Here is a 14,898-nt window from a genome sequence, read left to right as displayed (position 1 = left end):
CCAGTCCCATCCCCTGCCTCAGTCCTAGTAGTCAAAACAGGTGCTGCATTGTGATTGTTACAATAACCACAAGTTTCTTAGAGGAGAAAAACTTATTTGGGGTTTTATTAAAGTATTAAAATGGAACAAGCCTGGGAGGAGGTACAGGCTGGGCAGTGCAGTGAGTAGCGTGTGATAAGCTCGGCAGAAGAGCACTGCCATGGGTGTGCCAGGGATTGAACCACTGGCCCGGGTTCTTCACTCCAGCAGGCACAAGCCAGTTCTATGTTAGTGACCCTGAGGGACAGAGTACGTGGTAGGCAAGCCTTGGCTAAGGCCACCTTTGCTCTCCGTCCTGTGTGGTGGGTCTGATGCTGAGTTAAAGTGCTCATTTTCATTTTCTTCTTTTGTTTGTTGGTTTGGGTTTTTTGAGAAGATCTCACTGTGTAAGCAAGCCTTGGTTGGTCTGAATTTGCTTTGTGGACCAGGCTGGTGTTAAAGTCATAATGATTTACCTGCCTCTGCCTCTCAAGTGATGGAAGAATTATAGATGTTTGCAACCATGCGCTGCTCATTTAACTAACCACAGTAACTGCTCTTTTTTTTTTTTTTTTTTTTTTTTTTTTTGGTTTTTGGTTTTTGGTTTTTTGGATTTGGTTTTTGTCAAGACAGGGTTTCCCTGTGTAGTCCTGGCTGTCCTGGAATTCACTCTGTAGACCAGGCTGGCCTCGAACTCAGAAATCCACCTGCCTCTGCCTCCCAGAGTGCTGGGATTACAGGCGTGCGCCACCACCGCCCGGCTGGTAACTGCTCTTGTTGTTGAGGTGGCGTCTGCTCTATCCAGGGTGTCCTCACGCAGGATCAGAAGATGACCCCGATTTCCTGTCCTGCCCACAGCTCCATAGTGACTTTAAAGTAATGTGCTGGTAATGGCAGATAGTAAGTGTCATGAAAATAGTTTGTTTAGAAGCTGGAGATGGCTCAGAGGTGAAAAGCATACACTGTGCTCGCAAAAGAGTTTATTCCGTTCCTGACACTCCCATCATGGCCACACTACCTGTAATCAAGCTTCCAGGAATCTGGTGACCTCTTCTGGACTCAGAGAATCTGATAGCATGCAGGCATGTGAGCACACAGTGCAAGGGAACACATACAGTCGGAGAGATGGCTCAGTAGGTAACACTTGCAGAGGATCCAGGTCAGTTCCCAGGATCCACATAGCAGCTTATGACAGTTTGTAACTCCAGTTATCATGGATCCTGTACCTTTTTATGGCCACCCAGGGCGCCAGGCAGATATACTTGCAGGCAAACTATCCATACACATAAAATATATCTTAAATAACTGTAAAAGTGCTCTATTATTTCAGTTACATATTTGAGAATATTACTCTTACCAGAGAAATCTTGAATAATTTATGACTGACTTGCCTATGCAATTGATCACATTCATGAATAATGGAGTATATAAGGGCTGGAGAGATGGTGTGGTTAAGAGCACTGACTGCTGCTCTTCTGTAGGTCCTGAGTTCAATTCCTAGCAACCACTTGGTGGGTCACAACCATCTATAATGAGATCTGATGCCCACTTCTGGTGTGTTTGAAGACAGCTAGAGTGTACTCATACATAAACTAAATTAACTAATTAAAAAAAAATAGAGTGTGTAAGACCCTGTAACAGGAAGATTGCTGGTTTTCTTTGGCTCTGACTTTTACTAATGTCTAATTTCTTTCTGTTTTTTTTTTTGTTGTTGCTGCTGGTGGTGGTGGTGGTGGTGGTGGTGGTGGTGGTGGTGGTGGTGGTGGTGGCTTTTGGTTTTGGGGGGCTTGGTTGGTTGGTTGGTTTGGGTTTGGGTTTTGGAGACAGCTTTGGCTGCCCTGGAACTTACTCCATATACTGGGCTGGCTTTGAACTCATAGAAATCAGAGTTCCTCTGTCTCCAAAGTGCTGGGATCGAAGGCATGGGTTAATGTTTATTACTGGATTTCTCTCTCTCAGTTATGAGGCAGTTGGTTTAGAAAGGACAAAGAAAATGCTGTGAGAACTAATGGTCAGATTGTTTTTCAGTTAGTTTGGAACATTATCCTTTAAGGAAGAACTTAGGTTTGTAGCAGAGCCTGACTGGGCTGAACAGGAGAGCAGACCTGGAGCTGTCCGAAACTATCCCATTCTCTGCGTGCAAGGCATCTGCTGGTGGCTTTCATGGCTAAAGCCTTTTTTAGTTTTTAACCCTGTAGATTGAGTAGCCAATTAAATGATATATGCCTTTAGGAATAATATGGGGTTTTGTTGTTATAGTGAGACAGGCTGTCACTAGCTTACCCCGTACTTACTTTATAATCCAGGCAAGTCTCAAACTTTTTGTGATCCTTCTACTTCAGCCTCCTGAGCTGCTAGGATTATAGCTGGGTATTAGCAGCACTGCATGGTAAATCTTTGTCAGCAGTTATTACAATGCATGGCAGACTTGGGCAGTAGTGTTCCAGTGTCTTTGCCTCTTAGGTATGTGAAGTACGGCTCGGGCCCATCTCGGTTCCCACTCCCCGACATGTTGAAATACGTTATTGAATTTGCCAGTACAAAACCCGCCTCTGAAAGCTGTCTGTCTAGAAGTGCTGAGCACATGACATTACCACTTCCCTCGGTGCACTGCCCGATGTCTGACCTCACAGCCAAGGAAAGGTAATGAAGCAGACTTCTTAAATGGTTTGTATTGTTTCCCATTCTTATTTGACTCATTTCCCATCCTGCCACCTGCTGAGGACCTCTCAGACTGGGTTTGTCCCCTCCCCTCCTGGCACTGTCCCAAGTCCTTGCAGTGTGCTTCTTCCAGGGGCTTCTCAGTGTCTGCTGTGTGGGTCAGACTTGAGGGCTGCTGTGACACTGCCTTGGAAGGGCTTTGTCAGAGCCTGCTGTCCTCCAGGCTTCCCAGGCTGTACTTCAGCTGCTGTGAGGGAGGCATGGCAAGGAAAAAACTTACGGGCAGAGTTATGCAAGGGGAAACTGGCCAGAATTCTGAGGACAAGCCTACAGGAGCCAGGCTTGTGAACACACAGCGAGGCCACATGGAAGAATCCTCTGACTGCCTATTTAGCCAGCAGTCTTTATAGCTTGAAGGAGCCAGCAGGGTCAGCTTGGGTCATGCGCCACGATGTGTGTGTCTTTGGCTAATAAAATTACTAAGACACATTTGTCTCTCACAGAGAGAAAATCTTATGTTAAAAACCCGTTGTTAGATGGACTGTGGTGGTACGCACCTTGAATCTCACCAGTTGGGAGGCAGAGGCAGGCTGAGTCTGAGTTTGAAGCCTACAGGACAAGTTCCAGGATAGTCAGAGGTACACAGGGAGACCTTGTCTTCAAAACAAAACAAAAAACCCAGAGGCTAAAGAGATGGCCCAGCCATTAAGTATATGTGCTGCTTTGCAGAGCACCATAGTTCGGTTTCTAGCACCCACTGCAGGCAGCTTTTTTAGTGGTATTAGAGATAAATTTGCATTTATTTCTCCTTCCTCTTGTGTATCATGCCTGGCTTATTTGATGTAGGGAATCAGCCCAGTGTCTCATGTTAGCTAAGCAAGTGCTATGTCATCTGAGCAGCATAGTGCTTTAGTGTTTTTTGTTTTTCTCCTGCTGTTTTGAGACAGGATCTTACTTCAAAGTCCTTAGAAGCCCTGGGTTTAAGAAGTTCAAACTGTGGGTTATAACCCCTTTTGGGGGGGTTTCATCTCCCTTTCACGGGGATGGCCTCAGGCCATCAGAGAACACAGATATTTACATTGTGAGTAGCAAAACTACAGTTATACAGTAGCAATGAAAGTAATTTTATGGTTGGGGGGGTTACCGCAACATGAGGAACTATGTTAAAGGGTTGCAGCACTAGGAAGGTTGAGAACCACTGAGTTTGAGGCTTCCCTGCCTCCATTTCATTTCTTGGGTGCCAGGGTTTTAGGCATGAACCACTATGCCAGGTAAGTTCTGCTCAATGCTAAGCTAGTAGCTCATCAAATGAGGATAGTACCACATTACCTTCATAGCCAGACTGCAGGAAATGAAAGGATCATTACAAGAAAAAGTTTGCTTTTATTCTATTTGTAGATTTTTGATAAGGCCTCACTATGTAGCTTATGTTGGCTTTACAATTCAGTTCTTTCTACCTCAGCCTCGCTGTTGCTAGGGATCATATCTTAACTGTACCTTTTCATAAAGCAACTGGTTTTCTGAAGTATATTAGTTTGGGTCAAGTTGCATTTTTCTTTTTTTGAGATAGGCCCTTAGCTATCCCAGGGTGGCAAAGTCACAACAGTCTTGTGTTAACCTCCCAAAGGATAAGATGACCATTTTCTGCCACCATGCCCACCCCAGCTTTCTAGATATTAGAAAATGAGTGCCATCTTTTGTCTTCTCTAGTTCAAGTCCCAAAAGCTGCCCTCAGGATGCTGAAAGTACCTTTTCCTCTCCGGAAGATGCTCTGCCTAACTCTGAGGTAACGAATGGGCCATTTACCTCTCCTCACTCTTCTCTGGAAATGCCTGCACCCCCAGCTCCTCGGACAGTCACAGATGAGGAGATGAATTTCGTTAAGACCTGTCTTCAGAGGTGGCGGAGTGAAATTGAACAGGATATACAAGGTTGGTGCTCTGAAAATTTGTTAGCTACTCTGTTTTTCCTGTCTGTTTGGCTCTTTGGAAGCCAGGCACTCTGGGTACTTGTTCCCTCATTGCTGCAAATCAGTCCTGGCGACTGTGACTTCTGCAGTTCCTGCCTTATCTTAGCAGAATGAATGCTTTCTAAACAATAGTACTCATCCTCCATTCTTGCTTGGCCTGATGCCCTCAGACCAGCTGAGCATGTGTTCGGCCATCACACCCAGCTTTCTCCTCCCATGACGCTCGCAGCAGCAGTGCATGGGAGCTTTTTTCCTAGATCAAGACAATTGCTTTAAGAAATTCCAGTGCAGATTTATAAGAATAATTTGTTAGAGACCCCAGTATAATTACATTGAATTTAAGCCCCTATAACCTGAAGCACATCTCACTTCAGCAGCAGCGCAGCTTTGTGCTCCAGTGGGAAGTAGAAGTCACGACAGTGTGGGGACAGAGAAGCAGTGCTGTGTGTGTGTGTGTGTGTGTGTGTGTGTGTGTGTGTGTGTGTGTGTGTTTGGCAGGACCCGGCACAGACATGCTAACCTAACGAGGCTTTTCTCCTTAACAGACTTAAAGAATTGTATCTCGAGCACCACGCAGGCTATCGAGCAGATGTACTGTGATCCTCTTCTTCGTCAGGTAGAATTAAAGGTGAAGGGAAGTGGGCTGGTCCTAATGGCAGAGGGCATAATACCACAAGAGCGGCACGGATTTCTCACTAGGATAGAAATGTACCCTTACATCCAGTTGAAGAATTCAGAGTGTCTTCTGCTTACATTGAAAACTTAATCGTCCTTTTTAAAATTTTTATTCATTTATTTTTTTATTTTTTATTTTATTTTGCCATGTGTTTTTTCATACAATAGAGACATATTTGCTGTTAGGAGCTGGAGAGATGGCTCAGCAGCTAAGAATGTATGCTGTTTCGCAGAGGATCCAAAACACCTTTTCCAGAAACTCAGTTTCCAGAAACACCTATAACTTTAATTCTAGGGAGATTAGATATCTCTCACTCACTATGGGCACCTGAACTCTCACGTTAATAATACGCACATGCATGTGATAATACATAATTTTAGGACAAATCTTAAAAACAAATTTGCTGTTAAATTTTAATAAAAAGTTCTTCTCTAATGGTGGTGTTAACAAAATCTCAATTTTTGATTTTACCAATAAAGACTCAGGAGCCAGATGCTAGGGTGAGAGCCTGCTTGCTCAGAGCGTCAGAGAAAGCACCCAGGTTTTTCCAGTAAATAACACAGTTTTGGGGTTCACGGTCTGATCCGTGTCCTGCATCATCCAAGTGACAATTGAAGCGGTGCAGTGGGGAGACCGACTGGAGATTAGTTCCCCACTTCTCGGGCCTGTGAGGGGCTCCATTAGTGTCCTCAGGCTTGATTCCTCTAGTAACTGGAGATTCCAGAAGGGAGCCAGTCAGAACGGAAACCCTTGCTGTCCACACTCATTTGTACTTAGTTCAGGGCCTTGGACAGGGCTGAGCAGAGGCTGCGCTGTGAAGGGCTCATGGCCGAGTAACCTCCAGAACCCAGCTCTGCTGCCTGCAGGGCAGTGAGCATGCCTGTGGTGGAATAGGAACAGGTCATATGACGCTTGGCTTTCCCTCTTCTCTCTGGTGCTGCTTCAAAGACATCTGCCCTGCGTGAAAGGACGATAGGTACTGACCAGAATGTAGGGCTGAAGAGCCTCCAGCAAGGCTTGGTGACTCTTATTCTAAGGGCCCTCCGATTGGACCCTTGATGGCTTCCAAGCTTGTGTTTTCAGTGGTCTGTCCTGAGCTGGCAATGCCTACTGTAGCTGTTGTTTTGTGTTTGTATGGGCGTTCCCTTTTATCTGCTAGTTGGGAATGTTCAGGATTGTAGTGCACAGATACCATCCGATCTCCGTGCCCAGTCTCAGAGCCCTCCTTTGTGATTTGCAGGTGCCTTATCGCTTACATGCAGTTCTTGTTCACGAAGGACAAGCTAGTGCAGGACACTACTGGGCGTACATCTACAACCAGCCCCGACAGATCTGGCTCAAATACAACGACATCTCTGTTACTGAGTCTTCCTGGGAGGAACTTGAAAGGGATTCTTATGGGGGCCTGAGAAATGTCAGCGCGTATTGCTTGATGTATATCAATGACAAGTTGCCCCACTTCAATGCAGGTAAACTCGCTGACTAGAGGAAAGCATTTGGGGGATCTAGTCCCTGGGAGGAGAGCAATTTGTAAACTACAATTTATCACTGCATAAAATGTTCTTAAAACATAAAAACTGTAAGAGAATGAAAGAGAAAATACCTCAAATGGTCAGAAAACAAGGATCCTCTATTTATGGTGTAAAGTCAGATACTAACTGTGGAGGTTATAAACCTAGCCCGTGGTTGTTGGGAGTTCCTTGTTATTGCCTGGATTGCTCATTTTTACCAAGTACATGGAGAGCTGGGATTAAGATTTGTTTGTAGAGTGCTTGCCTGGTGTGCAAGAAGCCATGGTTTGACTCCCAGCACCTTGTAGACCAGGTGTGGATGTGCATGCCTGCAATCCTAGACCCAGGAACAGGTGACAGGATCACATGTTCAAGGCCAGCCCAGGCTACTTAAGACCCTGACTCAAAAGAAGCAAGTAGACTTTTGCTGCTTCACGAAAAGGCAGCTAAAAAGGGCTTTGTGGGTTTTGTTTGTTTGTTTTGTTGGTTTTGATGACATGGTTAAAAATAGAATTTAATGTGTCCTTCATATTTTTGCAATTTTTTCTTTCTTTCTTTCTTTTTTTATTTTTAAAGATTTATGTATATGAGCACACTGTAGCCATCTTCAGACACAACAGAAAAGGGCACCAGATCCCATTACAGATGGTTGTGAGTCATCATGTGGTTGCTGGAAATTGAACTCAGGACCTCTGGAAAAGCAGTCAGTGCTCTTAACCACTGAGCCATCTCTTTAGCCCTTGTTTTCTTTTTTATTTACCATGTATACAGCATTCTGCCTGCATGTATGCCTGCAGACCAGAAGATCTCATTACAGATGGTTGTGAGCCACCATGTGGTTGCTGGGAATTGAACTCCGGACCTCTAGAAGAGCAACCAGTACTCTTAACCTCTGAGCCAAAGTACTTAATGACTTGATTATGCACCATTTACCCAGTAATTCACCTTGGTTTCTGACAACACAATAATTGTGTGGAATTTCAGGAAATAAAGTATTTGGCCTCTTCCCTCCCCTCCCCTCCCCTCCCCTTCCCTTCCATTCCTTTCCCTCTCCCCTCCCCTTCCTCTTCCTCTTCCCTTCCCTCTCCTTCCCCTCCCTCCCCTTTCCTTTCTCCTTTCCCTCCCTCCCCTTTCCCTTCCCTTCCCCTCTCTCCCCACCCCTTCTCCTCTTCCCCTTCTCCTTTCTCTTCCCCTCCCTCCCCTCCTTTCCCCTTCTCCTTCCCTTTTCCTTCCCCTTCCCCTCCCTTCTCTTCCCCTCCCCTTCTCCTTCCCTTTTCCTTCCCCTTCCCCTCCCTTCTCTTCCCCTCCCCTTCTCCTTCCCTTTCCCTTCCCTTGACTTCATCCCTTTCCTTCCCCTTTCCTTCCCCTTCCCTTCCCTCCCCTTCCCCTCCCCTCCCCTTCTCCTTCCCCTTCCCCTTCCATTCCCCTTCCCTGTACTGATGTTATAGCTGTGTGCTACCATGCCCAGCTGGGACATTCTTACCACTCATAGATGTAATAGTTACATTGATAAGACTATTACTTTAAATTTTCTTTTCCCTTTTTAAAAAAAAAAAATCTGTATATGTGCCTGTATTTATGTGTTTGTGCACATGTGCATGCAGATACCTACAAAGGACATAAGATGTAAGATGTCCTGGAGCTAGTGTTATAGTCCCACCACAAGCCACCGTCCATGGGTGCTGGGAGTTGAGCTTGGGTTCTTCCATAAGAGCAACAGGCATTCTGAAGTACTGAGCTCTCCATTTTCTTCTGTTATCTTGATGGTCGGGTTTTAAAAGAAACACTGGCTGCATCCAGTGACTGACCATGATTAAGTCATTGACCTAGTGTGTTTTCCTTCAGTCAGCCAACAGGTGCTAATTTTTAAGGGTTTATTTTTATTTTATGCTGATGAATATTTGGCTGCATGTATGTGTTAGGATCCAGGAGTTGCCCCACAAACCATATGAGCTCAGATGGTGGTTTATTGAATGCACACCCCAAGACTGATTGATTAGCGCCATAGCTCAGAATTCGCTCAGAATTCAGGGGCTGAGCCATGATTATGAACATTTCTCAGGGCTGGCTAGTAAAGGAAAAAAAAAAAACCATAAAAGCAATGCAAACAGTGAGCTCATACACAGGTGCGGGAAATGCAGGTTGGCTCCAAATCGGGCTACTTGAAAATTATTTATTTAATGTATGTGAGTACACTGTAGCTGTACAGATGCTTGTGAGCCATCATGTGGTTGCTAGGAATTTAGTTCAGGACCTCTGCTAGCTCTGGCCCCGCTCGCTCCAGCCCAAAGGTTTATTTATTGTTATATAAGTACACTGTAGCTGTCCTCAGATACACACCAGAAGAGTGTGGGCATCAGATCCCATTGCAGATGGCTGTGAGCCACCATGTGGTTGCTGGGATTTGAACTCAGGACCTTTGGAAGAGCAGTCAGTGCTCTTAACCGCTGAGTCATCTCTCCAGCCCTCAAGCTACTTTAGATATACCAGTTCAAATTGACCTTTAATATGATGGGTCCTACCTAAAACTTTCTGGATGATTAACAAACCTCATATGGAACATAATAACAGGGATGTGATCAGCATGACCCTGCTCTGAGTCAAGTTCTTCTTCTGTGTCCATGACACAGCCGGTAGGCATGGTACAGCAACAATATGAAATAGCTGGCAGGCATGGAACAAGTGGCTACAGCTATTCTAAGGTTGGGGGGGTTCAGTCAACATACGCACATGTACCACATACATGCCTAATGTATCAGAGCTCCTGGAACTGGCAGGTATGGACAGTTATGAGCTACCATGTTGGTGCTGTGAACCAGAGCTGGGTCATATGCAAGAGAAGCCAGTGCTGTTAGCTGCAGAGCCGTCTCTGTAGCCCCAGTAGATACAAGAACCGGCCTGCTGATGTCTGCTATGGTTCCTGATGTGCTGTGCCAGCTCGCCTCATGCTGTCAGGGTTTCCGATTGGATTCCGTGTGTATGTGAGTATGTGTCAGTGTGTATGTCTGTTAGGGGCCAGAGTGAAGCTGGGATGTGCTGCCCTTCCTCTGTGACAGGTTCACCATTCTCGGTTTTAACTATTTTCCCTCAGAGGCAGCTCCGAATGAATCTGATCAGACTGCGGGAGAAGTGGAAGCCCTGTCTGTGGAACTTAGGCAGTACATTCAGGAAGATAACTGGAGGTTTGAGCAAGAGGTAGAGGAATGGGAGGAAGAACAGTCCTGTAAGATCCCGCAGATGGAGTCCTCCCCGAACTCTTCCTCACAGGATTTCTCCACATCACAAGGTATCAGAGAGATCCACGTGCTTCTGCCTCCCAAGTGCTGGGATTAAAGGTGTGCCTCCACTGCCTGGCAGAGTAGCTGTTTCTTGTCAGAATTTCTAGGGGCATTTACATGGGCTTTGAAAGAGGTGTGCTGGAACTATTTCTTGAAATGTGTGTCCCTCCTGCTTGCTGGTCACCAGATGTGACACTTCTGTGATTTATTCTATTTTATTTTTGTTAGAGTCTGCAGCAGCATCCTCTCATGGGATTCGGTGCTTGTCTTCTGAGCACGCCGTGATTGCAAAGGAGCAGACTGCCCAGGCTATTGCAAACACAGCTCATGCCTACGAGAAGAGTGGTGTAGAAGCAGCCTTGAGTGAGGTGAGACTGACTGAGTGGCCCTCCTTTGAGAGATGGTCTGGTTTTTGACACCAGCTTTCTGTCCTTTCTGTTCTCTATCTCTGCTGAATTCAACCAGCCCTCTTTATTTCTTCTGGTTTTCCCCATTGTTCTTAACTCTATCCCTCCATTCTGCTGCTACAGCATAAGGAAGCTGAACCTGAGAAGCCCCAGGAAACAAACCTTGCAGAGCAGTCAGAGCAGGCTGCAGAGGCCAGAGACACAGAGGCTGCTGCCCCACCTAACTCTGAGGTCTCTGAAGTGGAGATTCCCAGTGTGGGAAGGATTCTCGTTAGATCTGATGCAGATGGCTATGATGAGGAGGTACAGAGGCGAGTGCAGGGTAGCTGTGTGTTGTTTCTCAAAAGGTGTGTCACAAGCTCGTGTTTTCTCACTGAGTCAAGCAACAGCCATGGAGGCCTGTCTGCTTCTGACCTTAGTTGCCCTTTATGAAAAGGCACGGGTGACCATTGCTGCTGTGCACTTTTGGCATGCGTGTGTGCATGTGCACACCCAGCTTGTGTTGAGCAGGGACTGCTACAAAGTCTGGGTGGCCTAGGCAAAGGATTAACTCCGTTTGGTATTGTGAACAAAAATACATTTACCTTTGAGGCAGTGTTTGGTTTTGGTGGCAGTCCATTATTTTGTCTTACAAGTAGACTTTTTCCATTTGCTTAAGTGGAAAATCATAAAACACATGTGGATTAAAGTTGGTTTTGCTTTTAATTCTGAAGTTGAGCAAGCAGCTGTTCCTCGTGGTCTGTCTCCTTTTCAGTTGCACTGCACATAAATAATCTTTAATCCTGTCTCTCAGGTTTCTGCTTTTTGCTGTGGGTATATGTGTTTTTTAATTGAAAGTTTGCAGTTACCTAATCTGTCCCTTCATACCTTCATTCTAGTGGAGCGCTGACCACTTAAGCTTCAGCAGTGCCCCATCAGAAGTATTCTTGGACATCTTTGTTCATCTCATAGACTTAGAATGTACACATAGAGGAATGACTTGTCATGGGCATCATTACAAGGATAGCCGAGGCTCAGCATGCATCTGGAGTAGGGCTGTGAGACTTGCCTGCAGCCTGTGCCCGCCCAGGATACAGTGCTTGGCTTCTCCTCGGCACTCTGCTCGCTCTCTTCATACTGTTTCCTTTTGAACCTGTCTGCTCTCCTTTTTCTCTCTGTTTTGTGCCCTCTGTGGTAGGTGATGCTGAGCCCTGCCATGCAAGGGGTCATCCTGGCCATAGCTAAAGCACGCCAGACCTTTGACCGAGATGGGTCTGAAGCAGGGCTTATTAAGGTACTCTTGTTTTAAAATTTTAATCCTTATAACTCAGGGATATTTCTGTAAGACTGTGGGAAATTGTGTTAAAATTGCTTGTGCTGGGTGATTGCTCAATCGAAAGGATAAATATGTGATCGCCAGAATCTACATTTTAAAAAACAAAATTTTCCACAGAACCAGGAAGATGTCCCAGTATATACTGTTCTTGTGGAAAACCCTGTGTGGTTCCCAGTCCCCAACCCTGGACCGCGCACTGCTGTCATTCTGGTTTCAGCCGATCTGGCACTCTCCTGTCTTCTGTGACTACTAGACATAAACACCCTGCCCATACGTGTATACACGTAACATGGTACAGTACATGTCTGTTTTCCCAGTGCTGGAGAGGCAGAGATAGGATCCCTGAGGCTTGCTGGCCAACCAATACAGCCTACTTGGTGAGAGACCTTGTCCCAAAAAAGTATAATGGTATAGTGGCACACACCTTCAATACCAGTGTTGAGGAGACAAGCAGGTGGGTTCAAGTGAGGTTCAAGACTCACTTGTCTACATAGTGAGTTTCAGGCCAGCCAGCATTACACAGTGAGACCCTGTTTCAACCCCACATCCAACTCTACACCTCCCCCCCCCCCAAATGTATATTAGATAGAATTTGAAGAGTAAGAGGTACTCCAGATTGCACTCTGGTCTCCACACATGTGCACCCTGGCACACAGATACACAGTATCCTGTGTTGAAATGAAACGACAAGGTCCTTGCTGTCCCACAAGCTGATGGCTCGTCTTTGCCCAGCAGTGGCCCAGCAGTGAGCATCTGGTCCACAGGGATGATAAGGTTGTTCGATGTTCATTGGTGACACAGACTTGAGACTGACTTTGTAACTTGGGATCCTTCCTTTTAAAAGGCATACTATTTGAGGTATTTGACATTTAAGATGTTTGAACAAGATTACATTTGGGTAGATTTTTAAACAATTTAAACTAAGTCCTTGTGTTTTGAAGAACTTGATGAAAGGTGGGCATGCCAGCACTTTCCTGTAATCCTAGCACTTTGGCAGAAGAACCAAGAGGATGGCCACAAGTTAGAGGCCAACCTAGTTTATGTAATGAGGTCTAGGGCAGCCTGGACTACAGAATTGAGACCTGTCTCCACAAAAATAAACAACATGATGAGGAAAATGAGTTTATTTTTTTGAATATAGTATGTCTTTAGTGCCAGGATTTGAGGGAGTTCTGATAAGCCAACAATTCACATCTCATAGTTGCTTTGTAATTTCTTGACTAGCATTCCTTAGCCTAGCGTGAATTAATGAGAGGCCCTCTGGTATTTCTCATCAATTTCTGTATATGTCCTCGGTGTTCCCTTTCCCACCCCTCAATCCTGTCTTTAACAGGCATTTCATGAGGAGTACTCAAGGCTCTATCAGCTTGCCAAAGAGACACCCACCTCTCACAGCGACCCTCGCCTCCAGCACGTTCTTGTCTACTTCTTCCAAAATGAAGCACCCAAGAGGGTAGTAGAACGGACCCTTCTGGAACAGTTTGCCGATCGGAACCTTAGCTATGACGAGAGGTGAGAATGTGCCAGCCTGTTCCTGCATGGGGTGTCCCTCACCAACTTCCTCCAATTCGGAGGTGCTGCCCTGCACCCTGCCATTGCTTTCTGAACTCTGTCCCACACAGATCTATCAGTATTATGAAGGTGGCTCAGGCCAAACTGATGGAGATTGGTCCAGATGACATGAACATGGAAGAGTATAAGGTAAGTGCATGGCTCTGCTTGTTTTTATTCCTCCTAGAACCTTACTTCTGAGACAAATAATAGTCAAGGTAAAATGAGGTTTTATGTTAACCAGTTTCACTAGTTCCCTATGAATTTGAAAGGAGAAGGGAAAAAAAAAACTGGGTGTGGTGGCCTACACCCTTAACCCCAGCACTCTGGAGACACAGGTAGTGTATCTCTGAGTTCCAGGACAGCCTGGGATACAGATTGAAAGGGGGGAAAATGGGGCTGGAGAGATGGCTCAGTGGTTAAGAGCACTGACATATCTTCCAGAGGGCCTGAGTTCAATTCCATGCAACCACATGGTGGCTCACAACCATCTGTAATGGGATCTGATGCCCTCTTCTGGTGTCTGAAGACAGCCACAGTGTACTCGTCATTTACATAAAATAAAGTTGTTTTTTTTTTTTTTTTAAAAAGGGAAAATGAATAAAAATCCTGTCTTAGGGTCAGAAGCACAGGCCTGGTTTTCAGGCTTGATTAGCCTATGTCTATGTTTCCTAAAGGCCCTTCTGAGTCTTGTCCTAGGCAATGTTTGTGCGTGGTTGTGTAATGGCATCGTTTTCTAGTGTGCATTAAAATATGTGGGACTACAGATAAAATTAAAAGAGCAAACTTCTGTGATAAAAGCACACCGTGGGGGAGTTGTGCTGTTTAGCTCGGGAGCTACAGTTGTCTGTTTAGCTTGTACTTCCTTCTTCCCCAAGGCTGCCTGTGCCTGTCGTTCATGCACATCCGGAGGACTTAGACAAGTTGTGTTGGAATTAGGACAGTTTATAAACTCAAGCACTCATCAGGTTAGGTCAGGGGAGTAAGAAACATTACACTCCAGGCGGGGCTGGCCTCCTGTTTGTCGTGTTGAGTATGACTCTGGCCTTCCCTGGTCCTCCTACTTCTACCTCCTCAGGGCTGGGCTTACAGGCGTCACCTCCATTTAAGCCTTTTTGTTTGTTTGGTTTTTGGTTTTGGTGTTTGTTTTTTTACCCAAAAATTTTGTGTGTGTTTATACTTGACCATGTGTTTTGAGTCCGTGGTTGCACTGAGTGTATAGCACCAGAAGTGAAGCAGGCACTGGTTTACTGATATCAAGTCACTAATAGTGGTCCTTCCCTTCCAGAGGTGGCATGAAGACTATAGTCTGTTCCGAAAGGTGTCTGTGTACCTTCTGACAGGCCTGGAACTCTTCCAAAAAGGAAAGTATGTTGGTCCTTTTTCCTTCACGTAGTATTGATAGTCAGAGCACTGACTTGGGGATACTCAGAACTCTGTCACTGCCATGACTCCCCTTCTTTGTTACTACACTGTGCCCACCCATCCCTCACCCCTGAGCTTCATCCTGTT

General features: G+C 45.6%; 1 protein-coding gene across 4 annotated transcripts in view; it reads left to right on the top strand.

Annotated features, from left to right (window-relative positions):
- The window catches only part of Usp28 (ubiquitin specific peptidase 28), a 54,416-nt gene that overhangs the window by 35,046 nt on the left and 4,472 nt on the right, over positions 1 to 14,898 (top strand). For 3 of the 4 annotated variants that reach the window (XM_052188402.1, XM_052188403.1, XM_052188404.1), the window contains 9 exons: positions 2,482 to 2,661; positions 4,390 to 4,610; positions 5,194 to 5,264; positions 6,565 to 6,793; positions 9,927 to 10,121; positions 10,342 to 10,481; positions 13,169 to 13,347; positions 13,458 to 13,536; positions 14,675 to 14,754. In XM_052188402.1, coding sequence (XP_052044362.1) covers positions 2,482 to 2,661; positions 4,390 to 4,610; positions 5,194 to 5,264; positions 6,565 to 6,793; positions 9,927 to 10,121; positions 10,342 to 10,481; positions 13,169 to 13,347; positions 13,458 to 13,536; positions 14,675 to 14,754 — 1,374 coding nt within the window. Of the gene's footprint in view, positions 1 to 2,481; positions 2,662 to 4,389; positions 4,611 to 5,193; positions 5,265 to 6,564; positions 6,794 to 9,926; positions 10,122 to 10,341; positions 10,482 to 10,643; positions 10,824 to 11,697; positions 11,794 to 13,168; positions 13,348 to 13,457; positions 13,537 to 14,674; positions 14,755 to 14,898 lie in introns of all 4 variants that reach the window. The other variant, XM_052188405.1, reaches the window with a different exon arrangement.

This window comes from Apodemus sylvaticus, chromosome 7 (assembly GCF_947179515.1).
Source record: "Apodemus sylvaticus chromosome 7, mApoSyl1.1, whole genome shotgun sequence".
NCBI classification, from domain to species: domain Eukaryota; kingdom Metazoa; phylum Chordata; class Mammalia; order Rodentia; family Muridae; genus Apodemus; species Apodemus sylvaticus.
Note: the sequence above shows the minus strand (reverse complement) of the source record. Positions and strands in the feature narration are given on the sequence as shown.